We start from the raw sequence: 25,099 nt of genomic DNA on the forward strand, positions 1-25,099 counted from the left end.
CAGCGAGGGCTGAGCCTGCTCGGGGCCCTCGGGGCTCCCAGATTCCCCCGTGCCCCCCCTGCCTCGGTTTCCCCACCGCTCCCCACGGCCAACAGGGACCGATGTGTCCCCGAGGTGTCCCCTGGCCCTGCAATGGCAGAGAGAGCAAGCTGTCCTGTTTGTGGTGGCACCCCGGGGCCTCAGCAGGCTCCCCTTTCCGTCCTTGTCCTGGGCATCCGGTGCAAATGTCCCCGTGTCCTGTGACCTGCAGGGACGTCACAGGCCACAGAGCTGGGGGGCAGAGCCGGGGTGGAGCTGTGACATAGCAGGGCCACCCCCTGGGGCCACAGCGAAACTGAGGCACACCAGGGACTCTGTTACCACGTCCTCCCCCACCACCAGCACCCCATCCCTGGCCAGGAGCTGCTGAGGGGCAGCCAGGGGTCCTGGGGGCAGGGTGGGGTGGCAAAGGTAGGGTGGGATGGAGGGACTTGGGGCACAAGCCAAGCCTCATCCCCTCCCACTCCCCCCCCCCCCCCATTTGGAGCCCCCAAGAGCCCCCCCGCGATGAGGAAGCTGCAAAATTAGGTCAAAGCGTCCATTATTTAACAGAAATGGAGGAGCTGGGGCCAGGAGCTGAGGCTGGGGTTGGAGCCCACGAGAGGGGTTGGGGAGGACAGGGCCGTGGGGCAGGCAGGGACTGGGGGAACAGCGGTGAAACGGGGGGACAGGAGCAATAGCTGAACCAAAACGACTTTATTTCATATCAGGAGATAAAGGCATACCCCTGTCCTCTCCCCCCCTCCAGGGGTCCCTGAACCCCCTCTGCCACTGCCAGCACTGAGACCCAGAGCAGGGCTGGCACTGGGAAGATTCTCCCTACAGCCAGAGTGGTCAAGAAGGTTCTGGAGGGCCTTGGAAGGCTCTAAAAGAGTTGGGGGCAAACACGGCCCGTGATTAGGGCAGGAGCAACACCGGGCCTCAGGACCACACACCAGGGTGGTAAGGAGGGCCTGGAGCACCCACCACTCCCTGCAAAGGGGCTGGGGGGTGTCCCAGCCTCCTGCCTAAGCTCCCGTCACATAGAAATTGCAATAGAACATTAATAATATTATTATATTTAAAACATTAATAACAAGACCCCAGACTGGCAGCCCCAGGGCAGAATTTGGCAAATGCCCAAGATCTAGGGAGCCACTTGTCTGCTCTTGCCACAGCAGCAAAATCCCCCTCGGGGCCATGGGGAGGGCGTTGTTGGGGGGGTTAGTGCAGGCCCTGAGCCAGGATGCTGCCCACCAGCGCCGTGTCCTGCAGCCTGTGCTCCAGCGCTGCCTCCTCCAGCATCAGGGAAACCTGGGTGGGAGAAGAGGGATGCTCAGCCCCGTGCTGCCAGATCCTGCCCCAGTCCCATCACTGGACCCCAGTGCCGTCACCAGACCCTGCCCCACCACCCCACGGTACCTTGGCCAGCCGGGCCTCCTTGGCCCTCTTGAGCTCCAGGACACCGCGGGACTCCAGGAGGGTGACAAGGGACAGACACTCGGCCTGGTCGACGGCGGGGAGCTGCTGCCGCCGGCACACCTGGCTGTAGGTGTCGTGGAGCTGGGGAGGGCAGAGGGGGGTTACACCACAGCAAAGCAGCCAGGAGACACCCCAGGGACACCCACCCACCGCCCAGGTCCAGCCCTGAGAGGGTCCCACCGCCACTCACCTTCCCCAGGGTCACCTCGCGGGCGTGCGAGTGCCGGGCAAGCAGGAGCAGGGAGCAGAGCAGCACCTTCTGCTGCAGTGGGAACGTGTCCTGGGGCCCCTGGGACCCCCCTGCCAGCCGGTCCCCAAACACCTCCGAGAGCACCCGGGAGATGTGCAGGAGCCCCACACGCTTGGGGACAGGGGACGCCGGGGAGTCACCTGTGGGACAGAGAGAGGATCCCATGGAGGTGAGAAAAGGGAGGTGGTAGTGGAGAGAGGTGCCCCACAAAGGGAGCCCAGACTCCCACTGAAGTGACCCCAGAGGAGCCCCCCAGGGTTTTGGCTCTGGCAGCAGTGACTCACCCCCGGGCAGTGGCTTGAGCAGGGTCTGGCCTCGCACCTCCAGCTCCACCACCTCCACGGCGCGCCTGGGGAGGGACAGCCCTGAGCGCCAGGCAGAGCGGGCACCCCTGGGCACGGCACCCTGGTGCCATGGAGACTCACAGGGACCAAGCTGGCCCTGTCACCACCGGGTTTTGGGGCACACACTGACCTACAGACATCCAGGGCCTTGCGAGCGTCACCGGAGACTGCAGAGACCTTGCGGGCACAGAACTGGAGCGCAGCAGAGTCCACGACAGGGTTACCAGCCACCTGTGAGGTACCACGGCCGTCAGTGCTGCCACCCGTGTGGGCAGAGGACCCCCTGTCCTCCCCTCTGTCCTCCCCGTGTCCCCACCTGCCCCAGCCGCTCCTGCAGGATGCGGGTGAGCTGCTCCTTGGTGTATGGTGGGAAGTGCAGCAGCTGGGGGCTGCCAGCTGGGTGGGCTCGCAGCCTGGCCAGGCTCCGGTCTGTCAGGTCCAGGGCATTAGCCAACCCTACAGAGCGAGGGGAAGAGGAGGATGAAGGCTGCTCTCCAAGGAGGGAGCAGGAGGGGGTTGCAAAGGAAAGACCCCATCAAGCCCCCCAAAAGAGGAAGGGTGTCCAGGGCAGCAGTGCTACACCCTGCATACTCACCCACAAGGACAAGCCTGGAGCTGGGCAGCTGGGGCCACTCAAAGAGGGTGTAGAGCACGTCCTGGCCTTTGCTCTCCAGTTGGTCCAGCTCATCCAGCACCAGGAGGCTGTGGGAGAGCCTAGATCAACCCCTGCTCTGTGCCCTCACAGCACTCCAAAGCAGGGAGAGCAGGGCTGCTGCCAGCCTGCCTCTCCTGGCATCCAGGGGGATCCCACTCCACCCACCAGAGACTGGGAACTCACACCATGGGCCCCTGGGCCGTCAGATGCTTCTCCAGGCTCCGGACACGCTCCCGGCCAGTGGCCACGGGCAGCCCCAGGTGCTTTGCTAGGGCAGGGAAGACGCTGTGGGGGCTGCCCAGTGCCATGCAGTTCAGCACCACAGTCTTGCTCCCGGCCAGCTTGTCCTGCCAGGAATGGGAAATGTTACACTGGCCCAATCCCACTGCCCCCCAGCCCCCCAGCAGCCCCACGGCCATGGCCACGGCACACACCTTGCAGTCGAGCAGAACACGGCTCAGACAGGCTGTTTTCCCAGTCCCAGGGGCTCCGGACACGTAGAGGCTGCCAGGACGGCGCCCCAGGACGTGTTCCTGCAGGAACTGCCGGAGGATCCCCGTCTCCCGCTCCCTGCCCTGGAGCCGGTCGGGAATGGCCGCATGCAGCACCTGCTTGGCCTGCTGGTAACAGGTACCTGCACGGGGAGCAAGAGGACTCAGGGAGGGATGTGGCACTGCTGGGACCCCATCCCAACTGATCATCATCCCAATCCATGTCCCCATCCCTGCCTTCAAATCCATCCCTAGCCCCATATACCCATCCCTATCCCTGGCTCTGTCTTCTACTATCCCCATCCCTACATCCCCAAGCACATCCTTTGCTCCACCCTCAACTCTACCGCTATCACCATCCACATTCCCAATCTCTATCCCATCCCTGCATCCCCATCCCATCCATAACCCCATAACCCCATACTCACCTTCCTGCCTGAAGAGCTGGGTGCGTGGGTGCTGCCCACTGAGCCTCGAGCTCCGAGGGGTCTCTGGCCCCCCGCTCCGTGGGGATGGCTCCGGGCTCTTGTGCTGCTCAGAGGAGGCTGAGGGGTCCCCAAAGAGCAGCCGACGGCCCCGGTTCTCCTTGCTGCGCTTGGCCGGGGAGCCAGGCAGGGCATGGGGGACATTGCACAGGTTGTCATCACCTGCAGGGGCAATAGGCTGGTGGTGACACGGGGCCACTCTCCCCTGAGGGACTTTGTGCTTCAGCGCCCCCAAAAACCCCGCGGGAGCAGCTCTTCCTTCCGAAATGGGGGTGAAGCCACAAAGGCAGCTGGACCAGAGCCGGACGGGGCTGGGCCCATCCATGTGCCCCAGCCCCCCGAGGTGAGAAGGGAGATGCGCCCGCCCTCCATTCCCGGGGGTTCCGGCGGAGGAACTCACCCAGGCGTTTGCGGGGGCTCAGGGGCTGCACTTTGGGGCTCAGGGGCTGCGCTGTGGCCCGGCCTGAGCGTGTGTCCGAGGTGGCCTGGCCGGGGTCGGCGGGGCCCGAGGCCTTGGAAGGCGGCGAGGGGCGCGGAGCAGAGGCATCGGGGTCCCTCTTGGCCGAGAGGGCAGCGAGGCGGCGGGCGCTCCTCGTGCGGGGGAAGGCGATGGTGGGCTGGCTCTGCGGGCTGCTGCTGGCCATGGCGGGGCTGCGGGTGGAGGACGACAGCGGTCAGAGGGCGCGACCCTGGCCAGGTGTAAAAGACCGCCAGCCCCGCGGATCCCAGCCACCCCCTGCACACCTAGTCCCAGTCTCCACCGCGCTGCCCCCCATCTCTGGCCCCCATGTCCCCCCAAGCCCCCTCAGGTCCCCTCCGGGTCCCCCCGGCTGCCACCACCAACCTACTCGCGCCAAATCAGCCCCGGCTCCGCACTTCGCGCCACCAGGCCGAGCTGGCCCCGCCCCCCTCGCCCCATTGGCTGCGCCGCTGCCGCCGCCGCCAATCACCGTGGCCGGAGGAAGGGCCGCAACAGAGCAGCCAATCAAAGAGCGCACCCAAGGCACGGCGGAAGGCGCCGAGCGCGGCGCGCGGGGCATGCTGGGAGCTGTGGTCTGCCTGTGGGGACTCCGCGCTCCCAGTACCCGCAGAGCTCCTATGGCCCGCACCCCCAGCCCAGCCCTCCCCGTACTCCCAGTGCCACCAGTTCCCCCTATACTGCCTTCCAGCTGCCGCCCAGTCTTGCCTCTCCATGCTCCCAGTACTCCCCACCCTTCCTCCCAGTATTCCCCACCGCGCTTCCCCCGTGCTCCCAGCGCCCACACCCACTATTCCCCCTCCCCCTGCTCCCAGTATCCCACAGTCCTTCCCAGTGGTTCCAGTGCCACTAGTAACCCCGATCCTGCCTTCCTACGGCCTCTCTGTGGTCCCCGTACCCTCCACCCTGTCTGCCAGAGTGCCTGCCCCCAGCCCATGCGGCATCTCCTCCAAGAAAGAAAAGGGGTTCCCGGAGACCTCCACCTTAGACAGTGTCCTTGACATCATTTATCACTTTATTACTTTTATTTATATGTAATTTCCAGCTCCTCCAACTTCCTCTGTTCCCTTTTAAAAGGGCCCCTCGCTGTGGGAGGGGCAGAACCGTGTTGAACTTTTATTAAACCCAAAGGGCAGCGCTGGGGGGGGGTTCATTCTCCAGAGAAACCCCCCACTCACCCCTCACCCACCTCACTCCAGCCTCAACAGGGGAAGGTCCATCACAATAGAAAAAAAATCCCCTGAATGAGCCCCAAACCCATCTGCAGGGGTGGCCCCCCTGCACCCCGTGCCCTTCCTGCTATGGTACAAAGAGATCAGTAACTACATTAGTGTGACCCCCGCCGCGGGAACACCGGGAGTCCGGCTGGGACCACCCGTCGGACAGGGAGTGTAAGGCAAAACATCACCAGCCCCCAGGGCCCCCCCACATGCCAGAGCCAGCACAAACGGTCCCCCCCAGGTAATTAGTGTTTTCTTGTTAAAAAGCTCAAGTTTGGGGGGGTGTCAGCAGTGAGGGCCAGGAGAACCCTGGGGGGGAGTGCCAGGGGAGCAGTGGTTTTGAGGGGGCACACGGGAGTGCCCCCCCTGTGGGGTCAGAGAAAGGGGGTCCCCACCAGCCCAGTGCCGTTGGGGTGTCCCTGCGTGGTCCCACTCACGTTCCCCCCCTGCTGCTACTGGCTCCTGTGCAAAAAAAGCAATGGGCTGTGCCGGGATAACAAGGTTCCACCAGGATAATGAGGCTTTCCCAGGATAACGAGGCTCTGCTGGCCTGTCCCTGCTTCTCCTCGCTCGGGGGGGTCTCACAGCATGTCCATTCCCTGCCTGACCCCAGCCCCTCTCCATGAGCCCCCCTGGTCCCAACAGCTGGCACACGGCTTGGCCTCAAGTCCTGTGCCTGGCTCCCAGGCAGATCCCGACCCAGGATCCATGAGGAGGAATGAGGGATGGACCCATCCAGGCTTGCCACGAGGTCAGAGAGTCCTGCGGGGTGCATAGATGAGGCGGGGCTGGCGGAGCACGCTGGACTGGGGGGATCCGCTTGTCCTGGGAAAACCGGAGAGGCTGGGAGTGTGTCATGCAGGATCCGGGGGGCTGGGAGCTGGGGGGGGTCCAGCTGAGGAAGGGGAAGGAGGTCCATGTCTCTGCTCTGGAACAATCCACCTGCACAGCCCAGTTTCACCTGGGGATGGGGGGCAGAGGGGGAGCCCCACGCGTAGCTGGAAGACAAGGAAGCCTGTTGGAAGCAGGAGCTCCGCAGAGCCGGATCCAGCACGTCTGCTTTCCCTCCTCCACACCCCCGCGCCAGCTGCCGGCCCCCCCCCCGACCTCCCCGCGGAGATCTGGAGCCTGGGATTTGCGCCTGGCAGCAGCCGCTGCAGCCGCACCGAGCTCGGGGCTTTTCAAACCCGCATTAAACATTCATGGCTCTAAAAATAAACGAGCATCCCATTCTCCCCGGAGTCTCCGCCGGGATCCGCAGCGCTGACGCGCAGCACCAAGGGCACTTTGAGCTCTGCCGGGTCCCAGTGCCGGTGCTCGGGGCCTATCCTGGGATACACACAGCATCTGCATCGCCCCAGCCCCTGCCCTGGCTGCGGGGTCCTTTGAGATCCCCTCCGGTACCAAAGGTGCTCAGCAAAGGCAGGAACGAGCCCAGCAGGCAAACCAGGAGCAGGTGGGATAGGGCATCCGCAGAGCCCAAATTTCTGCCCCCCCTGCAGCACAGAGAGCTGCCTTCGGGGCTTGGTACCCCTGGGAATGGGGCTCAGCACCCGCAAAACACAGGCAGGGCCCAGGGCATGGCCACTGCACCACCCACCCTGTGCAGGGACAAACAGGACAGTGCCAGCCCCAAGGGCACAGGAGGGGAGAGGGAATTTGGGACGCCCCCTCCTCCTCCTCACCTCTGTTTGTTTTGCTGGGGTAGATTCTCTGGAAGTATTTATATTCCTCTGGGGCCGGGAAGTCTTCAACGGGATGAAAGGAATATTTGGATTCAAAGTCATCTGTGAAGAAATGGGAAAAGGGGCAGGTGAGGGAAGGGGGCTCTGGGGGAGCTTGGCCAAAGGCACAGGGCTCAGCCCCGAGGGGGATCCGTGCGGGGCTCCCACTCACCCAGGAATGCTCTGACGGTGGAGATGGAGTCCCGGTGCCCGTTCCGCACGGGCGGCGGCGGCGGCGGTGGCCCGGCCGGGGTCCGGGTGGGTGGCGGCGGGGGCTTCCCCCGGCTGGGGGGCTCTGCGGGGCCGTGCAGTCTGTAGGGGGGTGGGGGCGGGGGGGCGTCGCGCCCTCCGTTCCGCAGCATCGGCGGGGGAGGCGGCGGAGCTGCGGGGACAGCGGCGTCAGGCATTCCCGGGGCAAACCCAGGGACATCCCCCGGAGCGCTCCGGGCCAGCTGCTGCACCAGACCACGGCCCAGGGATGCTCCTACGCGTGCCCGGAGATTTCCTGCTCGCTCCTGACATCTGCATTCCTCATCCCTCCACCAGCTGCAGTGCAGAGACCAGTCAGCCCCACTGCCCCACCGCCCCAGGGGCTGCTCCAGCCCTGCACGCTCCTAGCCCACACTGGGCACAGGTCCCTCAGCACCACAGGGGATCCCAGGAACAGCTACGATCCCGCACATCCTTGAGTCTGAGGGCAGCGGCTCCACATGGAGCCCAGATGCTGCCTGCCAGGACTGGAAGCCAGCTCGGCAGTGTCACCAAGGCAGTGACAGGATCCACAGCCCCTCTGACCCACCTCTCGCTCCTGCCCAGCCTCCCGCAGAGGCTCCGTGGCAGTTCGTGCTCCTCATTAGCCTAATTACACCCGGGCTGACAGCGCAGATCCCCAGCTGTAGCTCTGAGGAGAGATTCTGGCAAGGCCAGAAGGACGGAGCGGCTTGGCAGCGGCCCAGGCAGGAGCTGCGGTCTGGACAGGGAGCCCAGGAGTGCACGGGGGGGCACCGGGGTGCAGCCAACACCAGTCCCAGCCAAGGGGACACGCTCCCGAGGGCTGCACACCCAGGGAAAGGCTTCACCCTGCTCTGCCACAGCTTTTTACACCCTCCCAGTGACATACGGGAAGCTTAAGAGACCTGTGCTCTGCCACGTTCTCATCTCCCACACCAGGAGAGCACAGACAGGAGTTGCCCAGCCACAACCCACCATCAGCACCGGGCTTGGAAGGAGCTGGATGGTCATGAGACATGACCATGGACATGTGTTAAACGTGGAACTGCAACTCCTGCCCCAGCTCGGCCCCTGCACCACATGCAGAAGACTCACCGAAGCCAACTCTTGCCCATCACCTCCCACCAAGCCCTGATCACCCCAGCTGCCCCCACGCCCCACCGATCGAGTGGCTCTTACCTGCTCCCCGGCTCGGGGGGTCTCTGGCCGGCGGCGGGGGGCGGCTGCTCTGCAGGGACGGGGAGGCAGCAGTGGGTGGTGGCGGTGCCAGACCCCGCAACGGGCCGGGCGCCTTCCTGTGCAAGGAGTTGTGTCTCTGCGGCAGCTCCGGAGCCAACTCGCTGCTGGGGCTGGAAGGACCGTTGGGGACACCGGGGGGTTGCCGGTAAGGGGGAGGCGGGGGGGCGAGAGACTGGCCCTGAGCGCCCGACCGGAGACTGACTGGGGAAGGAGGGGGTTTGATGGGCGGCGGGGCGGGGGGTCCGTCCCTGCTGCCGGGCAGGCGCTGTCCCGGGGTGGGCGGCAGCGGCTTCTCCCGGTTGTAGGGCGAGGCCTTGGCGTGCGCTGGAGGGGGGGCCGGGGGGGCGGCGGCGCGGCGTCCTGGCGGCGGGGGCGGCGGGGCCGAGGAGCTGTGCTTCATGCCGGTGCCGCCGGTGGTGCCGGGCCGGGACAGGTCAGGCAGGGAGGGTCTCTGCGTGCGCGGCAGTTCCGGTGGGGACCCCCGGCTGCTGTCGGCATCGTCCTGAGGGCGGCTGTTGCTGGCCGGCACGGGGGGCCTGGGAGCAGCTGCTCGGGAGCCAGGGACTTGCAGCGTTTGTTTAGTGGAGCTGTCTGCGGGGAAGGAGAGCACAGTGAGGGGTCGGGCGCGGCACAGGTGCAGGGCGCTGTCCCTGCACAGAGCCATGGCCGAGGAGGGCCAGGCCACAGGGACGGCTGTCTGGCACATGCAGGGAGCTGACACCGAGCACAGCCACACACAGCCCCTCTCTCGCCCCTCTACTCCGTGGCCACCACAGAGAACATACAGAGTTCAGCAATACACAAAACTCCTGCGCCCTCCAAGAGGTCTGTGTGTTGGACTGAGGCTCAGGGAGGGCACAGCTGGCCTGTGCTATGCATGGGATGTGATTTGGGGTCCTGCTTCTGAGCAGCTGAAATCATCAGGAATACACAGTGAGATCCTCAACCCCCTCCTGCTCAGGGCCCTCCCCAGAGACCCCCACGCAGACCACGGGCCTGTGGCATTACCTGAGCTGTCCTTGGCTCCCACAGGTCTGAGCTTGGGAACGCCACCTTGGAAGAGGCCACCCTTGGGCTGGATGGCAGCTGAGCCAGAGCTGTAGCTGCTGCCGCCGCTGCCCTTGGGCTCTGAAAGGAGGGAGGCAAAGAGGTTAAGCCTGGAATTATCCAATCCTCCAATGAGGAGCTGCTGGGAACCAGATGGGCAAGCGCCCTGAAGGGCTCGGCATCGCCCAGCATGGGGCCGGGAGCCTGCTGGGAACTCACTTTCCAGGATGGGCGCGCTCCGGTCATTGATTTGGGTCACTTTCCTGAGCTTGGTCCCTTTACAGATGTCCTGCAGGAGGGCCCCGCGGCCCCGCTGCTCCTCTCGGCTCAGCTTTGGCGGTTCCGTGTTTGCCTGGAGAGGAGCAGCAGCTCAGCACCTCCGCGGGACTCCCCAGCACAGGAACAACCCAGCTCCACATTCCCACCTCCTGGAGCACCCCACCCCTGCCACAGCCAGCCTTCTCCAGAGGCAATTCCTCCGGCAAGTGGCCCCAGTGTGGGGACAGGCCACCTCCCCGCCCAGCGAGGTGACCCCTACCTGACTGAGGGTGGGGGGCGGCGGGGGGCCGGGGGGCGGCGGCGGGGGAGGAGGGATCGGCATCCTGGCGGCTCCGGCTGCTCAGTGCTGGGGGCAGGCCTGGGCACTCATGCCTGCAGGAAGGGAGGAAGCGGTCAGGGGATGCGGGGAAAGCCAGCGGTGAAACACAGCCCTGAGGAATTGTACTGGTCCCCTTTGCCCGGAGCTCGTGCCCAGAGAGCAGCTGGAGCTGCTCTCCCAGGCTGTCCCAACACCCTGGAGCAGCAGGTCCAAGAGGTGGGAGCCAGCACATTCCCACCCCAAATCCTCAGGGCCCCCACAGTGCCTGCAGTCAAACCCCAGGACACGTCTCACACAACCACCTTGCTCGGCAGACAAAACCTGGCCGAGCTGATCCTGCACCATCCATCCAGCTCCTCCAGCTGCAGCCGGAGGCTGCTCACTTGGGAGTGTGACAGTAGCCCGCCAGCACTGGCACGTGGCCCCATGGCCTCTCCAGCCACGACCAGGGTAAATCTGCCAGATGGCTCCAGCTCCACAGCAGCCAGAGCAGCACGGGACTGTCATGTGGCTCCCATCACTGAATTTCCCGATCTCTTGTCTCCTACATCAATCACCCCCCAGCACTGAAGACTCTCTGTGCCCCACAACTCCAAAGCCCCCTCAAAGCTGTCCAAGCAATCAGGGAAACCAGCTTTCCCAGCAGGGATCTGGAGACACTCCAAGTCAACCCATCAGAAGCCCAGAACAAACCTGTCTGGCACCAGGGCTCACCTGGAACAGCTCCCGGGGCTCCGCAGGGCCCGGCAGCTCTGGTCGGCACTGGAGACAGAGCACAGAGGGACCGGGGACAGGAAGAGGAGCCTGAATCACTGGGAGGTCACAGGCCCTCGTGCCACTGACAGCAGTGCTCAGGTAGGGCCTCCTGTAGCACCGGCTCAGGGAATAGGAATGTCATGACTGGAGGCCTCACTCACCACATGGAAAGTCCCAGGCGCTCAGGGCAGATCCTGAGGCAGGGGACAAATGTCTCTCTCTGTGCCACAAATGTCATCCCCACAGGAAAACCTATTCCACGGTCACTAATGGGAACCATGTCACCAACAGGAGGACAGGACAGGGCAGTTTCACACCTGAAACTTCCGATTTCCGAGTGCTGACCTCCAGGGCAGGTGACAGAGGGCACAGGAACAGCCCCCACCGCAGGGAAAGTTCCTTTATGACTCATATTTTTACAGGTATTAACAACCAGATCCCTTCTCACACTCATCTCCTGCTAGATAAACTACAACTTCCTAATCCCACAGGACACAGGTCCATCCTCTGTCAGACATTCCCAAGGTGTGAGAGCAGGAAGCAGGGAGCAGCAGCATGGCTGCCACAGCAGCAGCTTCCCTGCCCTTGGGCATATCACTGACTCTGGGGTTCAGGGAAATAAATAAATACCTAAACTGCCTTTTAATTAAAATCATCTCTTCCACCTTGTGAGAACTCCACAGCTACAGCTGCATCAGGAAGACATTCCTCCCTCTATCTTACAGCATTTTCCAAGTCACCCAAGACTCCCAGTTCCCCAGTAACAGACATGGTGCTCCTTCACCCCAGCCCAAGCTCAAGGCCTCGCACGCAAGAGCCAACATCCACCGATCCCTCCGGACACTCCAGTCGGGAACAACGCCCAGCAAACCCATCCGGCCTGTGCCTTTCCCACTGGAGCAGGATCACAGACGGCTCTGAACGTGCTCGTCTGGGACGTGCTGCAACAGGAACATTTTTCCCTGTGCTCCTTCCCACCCGCAGTGGGATCAAATGGGCCAGGGTGGCACGAGTGGCTCCGGGCAGAGCCCCAGCCGTGCTGGATCAGCTGCCGGAGGGAATTAGCAGGGATCCAGCTGAGGAATGCGCCAGGTAATGAGACTCCTGACTCGGGTTCATGTGTCACAGCCCTGAGCCAGCACAGGAGTGATGCCAGGGCCACCACCTCTGCTTCCGACCCACGGGAACGTCACACATTGTGTCCCCGCTCTGCTCCTGTGCCAGCTGGTTACTCCCAGGGTGACACTTCCCTCGGTGGCCCCGTGACAGGGACGCATCTCACAGACAGACAAACAGGGGTCTGTCAGCTGGCACAAACCATCCAGTGCCACCTGTGCCAGGCCAGCACTGCTGGGGTCTCTCAGTGTGACCTGCTGACACCCTGTGACAGGCTCCAGACAATCCACAGGGACTGTAGGACGAGGGGGGTGTTTCTACAAACAGATCAAGAGTCACTATCTCCCCTCTAAGGTGCCCTTACAGCAAAACCTGCGCTCCGATCCAGGCTCTGACCTAGAAGAGCGAGAGGAAGGGAGAGAAGAGTTTAAGCTAAAGCAGCTTGAGGATAAACTGGAGCTGAATTCCCAAGAAACAGGTCATTCCATTTCGGCGCACGGCCCCGTTCGGGCTGGGGATTAACAGCAAAGGTCACATTGAAAAACCAAAATCGAGAGGCCCCGAACTCAGCACATGGCTGGGAAAAGCTGAGAGCTCCGGCTGGGAATGGTGCCTTTGAAATACAGCCTGGATCTTTCATGTGCAAGAAGACAGACCCAGCTGATACAGATTAGGGAGACAGGAGCTAAATCCTCCAGGAAAAGAAAAAAGGGGGAGTTTTCCTCCCGGCACCCCTTCATGCCTGGCAGAAGCTATCCCTGCTAACAATGCTTCGACTTCTCTGTGCTCCTTCTCCTTTGTTCTTCCTTACCAGGACCCTTCCACCAAGACACATCGGAGCCTCTGAGGGCTCCACATGCTGTGGTGGCAGCTCCCTGTGCTCGCAGGAGAAGTGGCTGGGAAGAGCCGAATCCAGAGACACCAGCGGATAAAAGCTGGGCTGAGGCAGGAGGGGCAGGTTTGCACAGTGCCTTTGCTTTTCCAATCCAAACCAAACCTCAGGAAAGCTCTGAGCAAAGCATGAGGAAAACAAGGTGTGAAAAGCTGTCCCTAGGGAGGAGGGAGAGATCAGGAGATCGAGGTCACCCTGTGGAAAGCTGCTTCAAAGCTGCTGTTCCACAGGCTGGGAGCCCACCGTGGCCACAGACCCCTCGGCAGTGTTTTGGATCAGCACTTCCCTGTCAACCCCTGGGATCAAAACATTACTAAATCGCAAGTACTTGACATTCAGCTGCCCCTTGTCCCCTAAAAGCAGCAGGAGTGGGCAGATCCAGCCCAACCAGGGAGACACACCACGTTTTCCAGGCATTTTTCAAGTCCCTGTTTGCTGTGGAGGGAACTGAAACGCCCTCCCCAGCAGCAGCCCCCATTCCGCTCATCCCGGGGGGATTGCTGCTGGAGCAGGACAGGCAGCAGCAGTGACCTTCAGCCGCCTATTTCCTCGCTTTTCAGGGGGATTTGGGCTCCGGGCGGATTTGTATTTCACATTTGCAAGCCCGAGCTGCAGCGCCTCATCCTCAGGGAGGCTTTGAACTGCAGATCAAGAGGAATTTCCACCCTCTGATGTCGGTGCAGAAATGCGGCCGCACCGGTTTGGGAACGACTTCCAAGGCTGGACCTCTCCAACACCCGCCCCCGCGCCTTTATCTTCCCTCTCTTCCCATCCAAACCCGCAGTTCCTCGTTACCCCCTCCCAAATTCCAACCCTGTCCTCTGCAGCCTGACATTCCTGCCCGCTCCCGAGGAGCTGAGGATGCTACATAAATAATTTATCCTGAGCGACAGCCATCGCAGGATTTAAGGTCATTCAGGCTTTTAAAATCCTATCAGCATGCTTCCCGAGCCGAGCTGCCAGCTCCATTTGGAGCATCCCGCGGAGCCGGCGCATCCCTGCGTGCAGACAGACAGACACGCTCCCACCCCGCGGGATCCAGACGCTCCCTGTGAATTATTAACAACCCGCAGGCTCTGACGAGGCGTTTTTAACAAAAACCCCAAACTCCAGAGTTTCTAACTCCTAAGGGACGAGCTCCACAGCCTCAGTTTCCCCATCCACCCACAGTTTCTACAACCTCAGTTTCCCTATCCCTCCGCAGCTTCCACATCCTCCAGTTTTCCTCTCCACAGTTCCCTCGGCCTCAGTTTCCCCAGCTTTGGCTTTCCCATCCCCGACCACAGGACCCCCAGCTCAGCCTGCCCCTTGCTCCCATCTCATCTCAGGTCACTCAGCAGAGGAAACCTTTAATCAGGAGCAAGGAACCCCGTCCCGAAATTCCGCTGCAGCAAAATGAAAAGCAGGAAAAGCCCGTCCTGCCAGGCCTGCAGCCTTCCCTGCCGCTCCCCCTCTGCCGAGGAGGCAAAAGGAAGCCGGGAAGGGAGAGGTGGCACACGAGAGGCAGGGCAGGAACCGCTGAATTATTCCAGCGGGAGGAAGTGGCGGGAGACGCGGGGACTTCCCGGTTCCTCTGAGGAACCGGAGCTGGGAATTCCGGGTGCAGCGATCCTGACAGCGATGCCAACAGAGCGGGATCCCGCAGTGCTCCGGCTCCACCGGCCTTCCCATCCCTGCCACCTTCGGCACGGTGCTCAGGGAGGCTGTTGGACCGGGAGCAGGGAGTCCTGAACGTGTTTCCCTGGAGCGGGAGGGACAACTCAACTCCAGCGTCGCCCAGAAATGCTGTGGCTGCCCCATCCCTGGAAGTGCTCCAGGCTGGATGGGGCTTGGAACAGCCCCTTCCAGTGCAAGATGGGATTTAAGGTCATTTCCAACTCAAGTCATCTCAGGATTCCACGGAACTCTGTGTGCGTGGTAATCCCTAAGCCACCACAGGCTCCAAAAGGTCTGCCCCTCCTTCTCCTGAACCCCAACGAGGGTGCCCCCTCTCCCAACAGGCCCCAGTGCATCCCCAGCCCTCACTGGTTCTGGGCACCCACAGGGTGGGGGGTCCAGGGGATCAGTGTGAGGGTCCCAGGGGTCATAGAGGGGGTCCTAGGAAGGGTGGAGGGGTCCCCAAGGGTCATGGCAGGGGTCCCAGGTAGACACAGGGGTCACACTGGGGGTTCCCGGCCCCTGGTCCTGCAGGTTCTGGACAGCCCCACAGGGGACCCTTGGGGAGGGGACCCTGAGGTGACCCAGCAGTCAGGGGGGAAGGGTCAGTGGGGTCGTGGTGGGGGTCTCAGAGGTCATAGGGAGAGTCTCAGGGGACACTCTAGGGTCAGAGTCTCCATTCTGGGGGTCCCCAAGGTGGGACCTCAGGCACCTGCTCCCACCATTTCTGGGCAGCCCCAGGCTGGGGGTCCAGGGGGGTCCTGCGGAGGGGTGGAAAGGTCCAGGGCACCAATATGGGGGTCTCAGAGGGGTGCCAGGAGTCACAGTGGGGGTCCCAAGCCCTCAGCCTGGCCGGTTCTGGAGACCCTCAGGTCTGAAGTGACCCAGGATCAGGTGAAGGGGTCCAAGGGTCAGTGTAGTGACCCCAGAGGACGCCCTGGGGTCACGGTAGAGGTCCCAGACCCCCGGGCCAGCTGGTTCCAGCCAACCCAAAGGCAGGAGTCCAAGGAAGGGTAGAGAAGGCCAGGAGGTCAGCGTGGGGATCCCAGGGGGCCCAGGCCACCCACCGGTCCTACCAGCGCTAGGCACACCCAGGGTGGGGGTACAAGGAGGCTCCTGGGGAGGGATCCCACATACAGCACAAGGGTCAGGGTGGAGGGGTCAAGGCCAGGACGGGGGTCTCAGTGGAGGTCCATGGGGGTCCTGGGGACGGGCCTCAGAGGAGACACAGAGGTCACAGCGGGGGTCCCCATGGCGGTGGGGGCACAGGCCCCCCGATCCGCCGGCTCCGGGCGCACCCAAGCTGGGGGCCCAGGGCAGTTCTGGGGAAGGGTCCCTGACGAGACCCAGGAGTCAGGGAGGTGGGAGATCTCCCAGCCGTCCCAGGGCTCAGGGGGTCCGTGGCGGGGCTCCAGCCCCCCCGGTCCGTGGCACTCCACAGCCGGCACTGCGGACCCTCAGCCGGCCCCCGGGAGCCCTCAGACGGCTCCAAGGACCCTCAGCCGGCCTCGGGCACCCCCCAGATCCGCGCAGGCCTCAGCGCACCCCCCGGCCCGCCGATCCCAGGCTCCGCACAGGCCCCGCGCGCGCACCCCAAGCCACCGCACGCAGGGGTCCCGCGGCCGCAGTCCCGGCCCCCCGAGCCCCGCGAGTCCCGGCCCGGCCCCGCCGATCCCCCCCGGCCCTCCCCCGCTCACCCGCGGCTCCTCCCGCCGCTCCCGGCCCCGGCCCCAGCCCCGCCGAACGAAATGGCGGCCGTGGCCCTTCTGCGCCTGCGCGACCGAACAGGATGTGGGAGGGGCACGGCGGGGCAACGGCGCCATGATGAGGAGGTCGGGTGGCCATGAGGAACGCGCCCGTCATCGCCATCTTGAGAAGGTCACACAGGCTTCGTGGGCGTCCGGTGCCGCGGTGTCCCGGTGACCGAAGGCAGAGCGGCACCACCGGGAAGAAAAGCCCCACTCTGTGTCGAAACTCTTCTGAAGGCCCGTGGTGCCGTGACAGAGCGCGTCTACCCCGCCTGTCCCACCCTTCCGCCATATTGAGAAGGTCAGCTGATCATTCCAGCAGTCACCATGTTGGGAGGGTTGACGGAAACAGGTTTGCGGTCGCCATGTTTGGAGGGTCAAAGATTGACTCCCCGCTGCCGCCATCTTGGAAAGGTCGGCTCCACCCTGTCGGTGCCGGGTTCATTACGTCACCGGCAGCGAGGCTGTGACGTCACTCCCACATGACCTCACTCTCTAGCAAGACATTAGAGACAGATGCCGGGACAGACTTTTATTGGGGCTCCCCACCCCATCCCCAGCTTGAATTTTTTTTTTTTTTTCTTTTTTCCTCCTTTTTCTTAAAAAATAAATGTACAATTCCGGACAGCGGCAGTAGAAAATATACACGTCTGGGGAGGGGGGCGGGGGGGCGAGCCACACATACAAAAATAGAGGGGGGGACATGGCCCCCCCAGGGGCCCCTGTGCCCCAGCCAGGGGAGGGGGCGGGGGGAGAGGGGGATGCGCCAGGGGGGTCCCCAAACCCACCCCACCCCCCCAAGGGTGGGGGCAGCACCCAAGGGCCGGGGCTGGGCAAAGTGCGTCAGTGCTGGGGGGCTCTGGGCCCCCCGGGGGGGGTCCCGGGGTTTGGGGGTCCCGGGGCGGGCCCCCCCTCACTGGCTGCCAGGCTCCAGCTTGTAGGAGAGCTCGAAGAGCAGGTTCTGGTTGTCGATGACGCGCAGCTGCCGCACGTAGGCCTTGGTCTGCAGCTGGGCCGGGGACGCCTCCAGCTCCAGGCCTGGGAACGGAACAGGGAACACGGGGGGGGTGGGGGGAACAGGGATGGGAAAATACAGCGTGCGGATGGACGGAGAGGATGGGGATGGAGGGGATGGAGGGGTGGGGATGGAAAGATAGGAGGTGGCGGTACGGGAATGAGGATGTGGGAATGATGACGGAGGGATGCAGGGATGGAGGGAGAGGGATGGAAGTACGCAGGGATAGAAAGGGAGTAGTGGGGATGCAGGGGATGTGGGGATGCAGGGAGGAAACGGGGGTGGCAACGTGAAAGTGGGGATTGAAGGAAGGAAGAGATGCAGGGGATGCAGATGAAGGGTTCGGGATGCAGGGACAGGGGTGGGGGTGAAATGGCAATGGGGATGTGGGGACAGGGATGAAGGGATAAGGGTTCAGGCATGCAGGAATGGGGATTCGGGAATGGGGATGCAGGGATCCAGGGATGCAGAGTGAAGGGATGAGATGAAGAGATGGATGAGGGATGAGAATGCAGGGATTTAGGGATGCAGGGACACAGACAAAGAGGTGTGAGGACGCTCTGGCCACATCCCCATCCCTCAGGGATGCACCGCAGGTCCAGGGCCGTGTGGGCCCCCCCTGCAGTGCCCCCCCAGCCCCGGCAGTGCCCCCTCCCCGTGCCCCCCACTCACAGAGGGGGCGGCTCCGGTACTTCCGCACGGTTCTCACTTTCTCGGCGATGCAGTGCTGGGGCACAGAGAGAGCCCAGAGTCAGTCTCAGCCCCCTGAGACCCCACCCGGCCCCCCCAGGGACCACTGACCCCTCCAGGACCCTCCTGCTCAACCCTCACCCTCAGGGACCCCCCTGGATCCTGTTCTGTACACAGGAGACTCGAACCCTCCCACCCCCAGACAGGGGAGCCCCAAACCCTCGGGGGAGAGGGGTCCCCCAGCCCCACAGGGGAGTTCCCTCCTCTCCTCCTGGGGGTCCCTCTGCCCCATTCCCCCCTAGAACCCACCAGTTTCTCCACGTTGACCAGCCCGTCCAGGAGGGTCTTGCTGCCTTCATGCAGGAAGGTCAGATCTGGAGGAGAGAGGGGGTGATGGGGGGGGGGGGGTCCTGTGGGGCATCAGAGGGACCCCAACCCACCGAGGGGAAGGCCCTGAGACCCCCCTCACCTTTGAGGATGAGTGGCACGAAGGGGATGAGGGGGGGCTTCATCTTGGCCAGCACCTCCCGGTAGGTCTTGTGGTTCCTGCAGGGGTCCTGGTGGGGAATGAGGGCGTCAGGCTTTGGGGGGGCTCCTCAGGGGTGCCCTGGGTCCCCCCCCGTGCTGGTAGCCATGGGTATGGGGCTGGTGGCCTGGGGGAGAGGGGCAAGGACACCCCAGGACACCTCAGGAATGTCTCCTGCTCACCAGCACCCCAAACACCCCCAGGGGAGGCCCCCCCCAAACACCCAGAGCAGCCCCCACACCTCTCACCCACCGTCAGGTTCTCAAACTTCCGAAAGAGATTCTTGAATTTCCCTGGGAGCTTCTGGAAGACAAAAGAGGGGAGAAGGTAGGTAGCATCCAGCAGGGTCATAGAGCACCAAAGGGGAGGGCAGGAGCATCCAGGAGGTTCTGGGAGCAACCAGGAAAGGGTCAGAGAACATCTGAGGGTGTCCAGAAAGGCCCAGGAAGATCTGGAAGCATCCAGAGGAGTCCTGCAAGCACTGAGGTGGGGGTGAGAGCTCCTGGAGGGTTCCAAGAGCACTCAGAGTGGGGTCAGGAAGAGCCCAGGAGAGGTCTGGGAGAAGACAGGTGTGGGCACGAGCATCCCAAGAGTCCTGGGAGTGTCAGGGAGCACCCAGGGGTGGTCTGGGAGCATCCAGAGAATTCTGGGAGCACTGGAGAGCAGGGTGGGAGCATCCAGAGAAGTTCTGGGAGTACTGAAGGGGAAGGAAGTTCCTGGGGGTTTCCAAGAACACACAAGGTGGGGTCTGAAAGAACCCAGGAGGGGTCTAGGAGCAGCCAGGTGTGGGCACGAGCACCCCGAGTTTCCTGGGAGGACCCAGGTGGTGTCAGGGAGCACCCAGGGGTGGTCTGGGATCACTGGGCGCGTTCAGAAAGGCACAGGAAGATCTGGGAGCACCGTGGGGGGGTCAGGGGCACTCCAGCCCTCACCTCCCAGGTGAGGCGCAGGCGGCTGACGGCGGCGTTGTTGAGGCCGATGACGATGGCGTAGAAGGAGAGCATGTCCTGGTTCTGCTTACAGCTGGAGGGAGACGGCGTCAGGGGCGGGCTGGGCACTGCAGGGACCTCCCCCCGCGGCCCCCCACTCACATGGCAGCGATCTTGATGAGCTTCTTGAGCAGGTGGGCGCGCTTGCCCAGCCCCTCGCAGAGCAGCAGCTCCGTGCCCACCCAGTGCTGCACTTCACTGCAGCGCTGCAGCAGCAGCTCCAGGTTTGCCGTCTCCCGCCGGCCCCGCTCCCCGTGGAACACGTAATCCACGAATTCCAGCTGGGTGAGGAGGGGGATACACACATTCCATCAGAGCCCCCCCCCCCCCGCCACTCTGCAGCGCGGTAACTCCCTGGAGCCCCCCGAGCCCTCCCCCAGACCTCGTGGATGCAGCGGAAGAGCTCCCAGTGGAAGGCTGTGAGGTGGTTGGCGACATCCTCGGGCTCGGCACGGTGGATCTCGGTGTCCCCCGGGACCACCTGGATCTCCTCGGGCAGTGGCACCTGCGGGGGGACACCGGGCGGGGCACTCAGGGGGCGCTGGGTCCCGGCGTGGGAGGGAGCCAGGGCTGGGCAGGTGATGGGGTTGGGGGGGTCCCTGCCGGGGTGTCCCCACCACGGGGCTCACCAGGGAGTCGAAGGTGTCCCTGGTGCAGGCGAAGAGGTGGCTGTTGATGCCCAGGGTGGTGAACACGCACTCCTCGCTGGGCTGCAGCACCGCTTTCTCTGCCGCGGGGCACAGGGTGGGGTCAGCACCGGCCGGACCCCCCAGCCCCGCCCGCAGCGCCCCCGGCCCCCCCGGGCACCTCCGGACGAGGCCATGGTGACGAGGATGAGGGCGTCCCCGCGGGTGCTCTGCTCCTCCGAGTACTGGAGCTTCTCGGTGACCGAGGCCAGGATGTCCTGCACCGAGGCCGAGAGGCGGCTGCGGATGGTGACGTACGAGTGGTCGGGCATGTACACGCGGCAGAAAACTGGGGAGAGGGCGGGGGGTCAGAGCCGAGCACCCCCACACCACCCCGGGCACTGCCCACCGGGGAAACTGAGGCACGGAGCGAGCCCCGAGCAGACCCGGAGAGGGCACGGCCCCGTACAGCGGCTGGTGGGTCACGGAGGGGACCCCAGCCCCCCTCAGCTCCCCCCACAGTCACTCACTCTCGTCAGAACCCCGAAATGCCACCCGAGTCTGCAGGCAGGAGTCGATGCGTCGGAAATGCCGGAACAGCGGCTTCACCTGCTTGTTCGGGGGGGGCGTCTCGTCGGCCACCCTGTGGGGGCACGGGACAGCGCTCAGGCAGGGCCCCGGACCCCCGGGGCTGCCCCCCGAGCCCCCCGGGGTGCCCCGGCAGCCCCCACCCAGGGCATAGCTCATGGCAGGCCGGGCACAGGGAGGGCACCGGGGCACACTGAGGGTGGGCACAGGGGGACGGTGGGCACGAGGGGGCAGTGGGGAGGGGTCCCAGGCTGTGCATGGCGAGGGCGTGGGGGGGCCACAAAGCTGGAGGTGAAGGTGCAAGCAGGAGAGCACCAGGGTGGGCTGCTACTGACCCCTCCAGCCCCTGGGCACCTCCAAGGGCCACAACTCCTTGTCCTTCTTGGGGACTCCCTGACCCACAGGGACCCCTCTGCTCTCCCCAGAGACCTTCTGACCCAGAGGGGACCTCAGGTCCCTCGTCCCACAGGGACTCCAGACTCCACGGGGCTCCCTGCCCTCCCTGTCCCACGGTGACCCCTGGTCCCCCCGGGGACCCCTGACCACCAGGCACCCCCAGGACCCCCTGACCCTCTTCTCACTTGAGCTCCACAGTCTCCACGAGCTGGTGCAGCTTGAGGATCTCATCCTCCAGCTCGTGGTACAGGGACGTGTCCTTCATGATGAGCAGGTAGAGCTCCTGTGGGGCGAGAGGTGTCAGTGCCGGGACTGCAGGAGACTGAGGGGGGGGACACGGGAAGGGGACACCCACCTTGATGACCTTCCCGGCGCTCTCCTCCTCCTGCAGCAGCCCCTTGTAGGTTTCGAGGAAGTGCAGCAGCACGGCCAGCACCGCCCGCTTGCGCCGCAGCCCCGACCCCTCCTCCCAGCGCGCCGGGGGGCTGCCCGCCGCCAGCACAAAAGTGGCAATGTCAAGGAGGTGCCACGGCAAGGAGGGACCCACGGCCACCCCCCAGCACCCGCTGCACCGAGGGACCTCACTGAGGGTCGTTGTGCCCTCCCTGGTAGCACACACCCAAACCCATAGCCCACCCTCATGGGACCCCAACCCCCTTCTTGCTGCTCCTGTGAGCCCTCCATAGCACCCCGCTGCCTTCCCCATGTCCCACTTCTCCTTGCAACCCCATGCTCACCCTTTTGTCACCCTCATGGCCACCCTTGTGCCAGCCTCACAGCACCCTGGTGCTGATGCTGGTGCCCTCCTGGTTGCACCCTCGTGCCAACCCTTGTGCCACCCCCATGTCCCCTCCATGGCCCCCTTATGCCCACCCTCACTGCACCCCAATGCCCTCCTCATGCCCAGCCACGGACCCCTCCTCATTGCACCCTTGTGCCCACCCTCGTGCCCCCCTCATGCCCTCCCTGTGCTCAACCTCGGACACCTCCCTGTTGCACCCACTCTTCTGCCCCTTCACAGCACCCTTGTACCCGCCCTCACTGAATGCCAGTGCCCTCCTCATGCCCAGCCTCAGACCCCTCCTCGCCCACCCTTGTGCCCACCCTCGTGGCCCCCCAGGGCCCCCCAGGATATTGCTGGTGCAGCTGCTGCAGGAAGCGCTCGGTGGGCAGGAACAGCGAGTGGGTGAGCACGATGTCATCCAGCAGCGACTCTGGGGGGACAGGGGGACAGGTGTGGGCACCCCCTCCCCTCCAGAGCCCCCCGACAGCCCCGAGGGTGGTGCCCGGCAGGGCAGATGGTAATTCGCAGGGTGACACCGGGAGAGGCCGAGCCCCACGCGAACCCCCCCGCGCCGGCGCTGACTCAGGGCCCGCTCCCAGCCCCGGGGCAGCCCGGCCCGGCCGAGCCGGTGTGGGGGCAGAGGCGCCGGCAGGGCGGGACCGGGGCCGCGACGCCCCGGCACACCCGGGAGCCCCGTGAGAGCCCGGCCGCAGGCACAGCAGGACACAGTGAAGGGAAACTGAGGCAGGCAGCTTGGGGCACACCGGGCGGGTGCCACAGCCGGGCTCTCTTGGGCAGCGTGGGTGGCACCACCCTGTGAAGGTGTTTTGGCAAGGCCAGCTGAGCCGAGGGCCTGGTGCTGGCATCAGTCACCGCTGCGACCTTTGGACGAGACACCGCTCCCTCGCCCGGCACCAGAGCAACCCTCGGCCCCGAGCGGGTCCCCAACCGGGGGTGCCCACGGGGTAGTGCCCACATGCGCTGGGGATACTGTGGTGGGAGCCCAAGGCCCATGGACCACGGAGGGGCCATGCTGAGCATCCACCCAGCCACTCCCCAGTGACCCCCCAGACTGTTAACCCGGTCACGGATCAGTGCCAAGCCAGGGCAGAGGGTCCCCTGGCACTCCCGCGCCAGGCACAGCACCCACGGGGCATCAGCTGCTGCTGAAAGGAGGACACGGCAGTCTGGGGCACTGGGACAGGCAGGGGCACCAGCAGCACGGGGGGTGCAGGTACACAGCCTGCAGATCTCCCAGCCCCCTGCCCTGAGTGCAGCCCCCCCCTCCCAGGTTCTGCCTGTGGGGCAGGAGTTGAGCAATCCCCCCATCCCTCCAGGCTGCCTCAGTTTCCCCATCCCGCTGCAGCACTCACACTGTACCCCAGAGTCGCGGGGACGTTTCCCCGTGTCGGGACCCCCATGCTGGCTCCTGCCCCCCTGCTCCCTGCCAGCCCGGGCACCAGCAGGCCTGGCAGCGTGTTCGTGCAGGGAGGAGGACCTGATGCTGCCAGTCCCAGCTCGCCCCTACCCGAGGGCTCCTCTTGTCGGTGGTTGCACCCAGTCCCGGCCCTGGCATCACTGGGGCAGGGGGCTGGCAGTGGCCTTGGGGTCCTCGATGGCCTCTGGTCCCGGCAGCCAGGTGGGATTGGCTGGGACAGGGATCCCTGTGGTGTGGGAAGGCTCCCATCCCCCTGCACCCAGCCTGGCTCCCACCCAGCTCTGGCACCGAAACCACCCCAACACCTGAGCACAGGGAGCCACGGTGGGACAGCACCGGGAGGCCTGTGCTAGAGGAAAGGGGCGTCCGACCGGCCCCCCCCTCCACTGCAGCTCCAGTCGGGGCTAATTTTAGCACCAGGAGGATGTTAAGGACCATCCAACCGGGAGGTGGATGCTGCAGTGACTGCCGGTGCCCGGCCACCCCCGGCCCCCACCGAGCTGGCGCTGCCACTGAGCCCATAACCCTTGCCAGTCCCTCTGCCGTGCTGTCTTGCCCGGGGAACCCCTGCCCACCCCACAGACTCCTGCCCACCCCGCTGCCACGGACGCCCTGCCCCGGCGGGGACCCAGCCTTGACCTTGTCACCCGAAGCGGGCACCGCTGCGCCCTGTGCAGGGCCACCCGCCTCACCGGGCACGGGGGTCCCGCACCCCTCGCTGTCTCCCACCCCAGCATCCACCAGCGCATCCCCCCCGCAAGCAGCGGCCGCCCCCGGTCTCTCCCCGCTCCGTCGCATCGCCCGCGCCCCACGCGCTCCCCGCCCCGGGCACCCCCGCAGCCCGTCCCGGCGGTCCCGCAGCCCCGTACCTGCCCCGCAGCCCCTCCCGTGTGCAGCCGCCGGCAGTCGGTCGAGGAGCGCGGCCAGGAGCCGCTCGGGGGGCGCGGGCGCGGCGGGGGCGCAGCCGCAGCCGCAGCAGCACCGGGCGGCGGGCGGCGGCTCCGGGCTCGGCGGCTCCCGGTCCCGATCCCGGTCGCGGTCCCGGTCGCGGTCGCAGCCCGGTGACGGGTCCTCAGGGGAGCGAAGCGGCGCCTCGGGCGGCCGTAGCTCCAGCCAGCGGCCCTCGCCCCCCGGTAGCGGCCCCGCGGGCCCCGCCGGCTCCTCGGGGGAGGCGGGCGGGCGCGACAGGCTCTGCCGCCGCGGCGCGGGCACCGACCCCGGCCCCGGTACCTGCCCCGGGGGGGCGGCGGGGCGGACGGGCAGGTGCGAGCCCGGCTTCTTCAGCAACTTCTCCAGGGGCTTCATGGCCGCCCGGGCGCGGCGGCGGCGGCGGCGGCTCAGGGGCCCATCGGCGGCGGTGGCGGCTCCGTTCGGCTCCGCTCGGGCTCGGGCCGCGGCGCCGCTCCCCGCCCGCCCCGCACCGGCTGCGCGTTGCGCCCGCCCCACACCGGCCCCGCCGCCAGCACCGCCCCGCCCCGGTACGGCCCCGCCGCCGCCGACCCCGGCACCTGCCCGCCCCTTTCCCCGCACCGCGTCGCCCCCGGCTCCGCCAACGGCACCTGCCCGCCCCCTCCCCGCAGCACCGCACTCGATACCCAACCCGCCCCCGGGCTGTGG

The 25,099-nt window shown here is 65.2% G+C and overlaps 3 protein-coding genes across 6 annotated transcripts; all 3 read right to left on the reverse strand.

Moving 5' to 3' along the window:
• Positions 1 to 1,077: 1,077 nt before the first annotated feature.
• CDC6 (cell division cycle 6) lies at positions 1,078 to 4,631 on the reverse strand. Of its 4 annotated transcripts, none has more exons than XM_066204987.1 (12): positions 4,570 to 4,631; positions 4,126 to 4,376; positions 3,669 to 3,887; positions 3,184 to 3,383; positions 2,933 to 3,096; positions 2,690 to 2,796; positions 2,411 to 2,550; positions 2,225 to 2,325; positions 2,035 to 2,099; positions 1,691 to 1,890; positions 1,441 to 1,581; positions 1,078 to 1,332 (listed from the first exon to the last, which is right to left on the reverse strand). In XM_066204987.1, exons 2-12 carry the CDS (start codon positions 4,367 to 4,369, stop codon positions 1,243 to 1,245), a joined length of 1,671 nt encoding a protein of 556 aa, XP_066061084.1. In that variant the 5' UTR covers positions 4,370 to 4,376; positions 4,570 to 4,631; the 3' UTR covers positions 1,078 to 1,242. The 4 variants fall into 4 exon arrangements, with proteins under 4 accessions (XP_066061084.1, XP_066061085.1, XP_066061083.1 ...); XM_066204988.1 differs by having other exon boundaries at positions 4,574 to 4,619; XM_066204986.1 differs by lacking the exon at positions 4,570 to 4,631 and adding an exon at positions 4,470 to 4,554.
• Positions 4,632 to 5,209: 578 nt separating this feature from the next.
• Positions 5,210 to 16,450, reverse strand: WIPF2 (WAS/WASL interacting protein family member 2). Its single transcript, XM_066205179.1, has 8 exons — positions 16,380 to 16,450; positions 10,203 to 10,315; positions 9,884 to 10,016; positions 9,626 to 9,745; positions 8,558 to 9,208; positions 7,320 to 7,529; positions 7,109 to 7,210; positions 5,210 to 6,421 (listed from the first exon to the last, which is right to left on the reverse strand). The coding sequence occupies exons 2-8, from the start codon at positions 10,263 to 10,265 to the stop codon at positions 6,381 to 6,383; spliced, it is 1,320 nt and encodes a 439-aa protein (XP_066061276.1). The 5' UTR covers positions 10,266 to 10,315; positions 16,380 to 16,450; the 3' UTR covers positions 5,210 to 6,380.
• A 497-nt stretch (positions 16,451 to 16,947) lies between these two features.
• Positions 16,948 to 24,904, reverse strand: RAPGEFL1 (Rap guanine nucleotide exchange factor like 1). Its single transcript, XM_066204972.1, has 15 exons — positions 24,352 to 24,904; positions 22,396 to 22,474; positions 21,616 to 21,766; positions 21,446 to 21,543; positions 20,807 to 20,919; positions 20,458 to 20,625; positions 20,280 to 20,377; positions 20,033 to 20,155; positions 19,753 to 19,931; positions 19,594 to 19,684; positions 18,914 to 18,964; positions 18,605 to 18,692; positions 18,445 to 18,509; positions 18,118 to 18,172; positions 16,948 to 17,468 (listed from the first exon to the last, which is right to left on the reverse strand). The coding sequence occupies exons 1-15, from the start codon at positions 24,785 to 24,787 to the stop codon at positions 17,344 to 17,346; spliced, it is 1,920 nt and encodes a 639-aa protein (XP_066061069.1). The 5' UTR covers positions 24,788 to 24,904; the 3' UTR covers positions 16,948 to 17,343.
• Positions 24,905 to 25,099: the final 195 nt, after the last annotated feature.

The sequence above is a fragment of the Chamaea fasciata genome, unplaced genomic scaffold, assembly GCF_029207755.1.
Source record: "Chamaea fasciata isolate MVZ Bird 193981 ecotype frontalis unplaced genomic scaffold, bChaFas1.0.hap1 SCAF_27, whole genome shotgun sequence".
Taxonomy (NCBI): Eukaryota; Metazoa; Chordata; class Aves; order Passeriformes; family Sylviidae; genus Chamaea; species Chamaea fasciata.

What these genes read in the sequence shown, in the direction of transcription:
- CDC6 (XM_066204986.1), bottom strand. Translation starts at nt 4,501, where the DNA reads ATGGGGGGCAGCGCGGTGGAGACTGGGACTAG. An exon ending in GCGGTGGAGACTGGGACTAG is followed by an intron (nt 4,377 to 4,469) that starts GTGTGCAGGGGG and finishes CTCCACCCGCAG; the next exon opens with CCCCGCCATGGCCAGCAGCA. An exon ending in AGGAGGCCCGGCTGGCCAAG is followed by an intron (nt 1,333 to 1,440) that starts GTACCGTGGGGT and finishes TCTCCCACCCAG; the next exon opens with GTTTCCCTGATGCTGGAGGA.
- WIPF2 (XM_066205179.1), bottom strand. Translation starts at nt 10,265, where the DNA reads ATGCCGATCCCTCCTCCCCCGCCGCCGCCCCCCGGCCCCCCGCCGCCC. An exon ending in CCCCCCGAGCCGGGGAGCAG is followed by an intron (nt 7,530 to 8,557) that starts GTAAGAGCCACT and finishes CTGTCCCCGCAG; the next exon opens with CTCCGCCGCCTCCCCCGCCG. An exon ending in CCCCAGCAAAACAAACAGAG is followed by an intron (nt 6,422 to 7,108) that starts GTGAGGAGGAGG and finishes CTTGTCTTCCAG; the next exon opens with CTACGCGTGGGGCTCCCCCT.
- RAPGEFL1 (XM_066204972.1), bottom strand. Translation starts at nt 24,787, where the DNA reads ATGAAGCCCCTGGAGAAGTTGCTGAAGAAGCCGGGCTCGCACCTGCCC. An exon ending in CTGCAGCAGCTGCACCAGCA is followed by an intron (nt 21,767 to 22,395) that starts ATATCCTGGGGG and finishes TGACATTGCCAC; the next exon opens with TTTTGTGCTGGCGGCGGGCA. An exon ending in GTGGAGACTGTGGAGCTCAA is followed by an intron (nt 20,920 to 21,445) that starts GTGAGAAGAGGG and finishes GTGCCCCCACAG; the next exon opens with GGTGGCCGACGAGACGCCCC.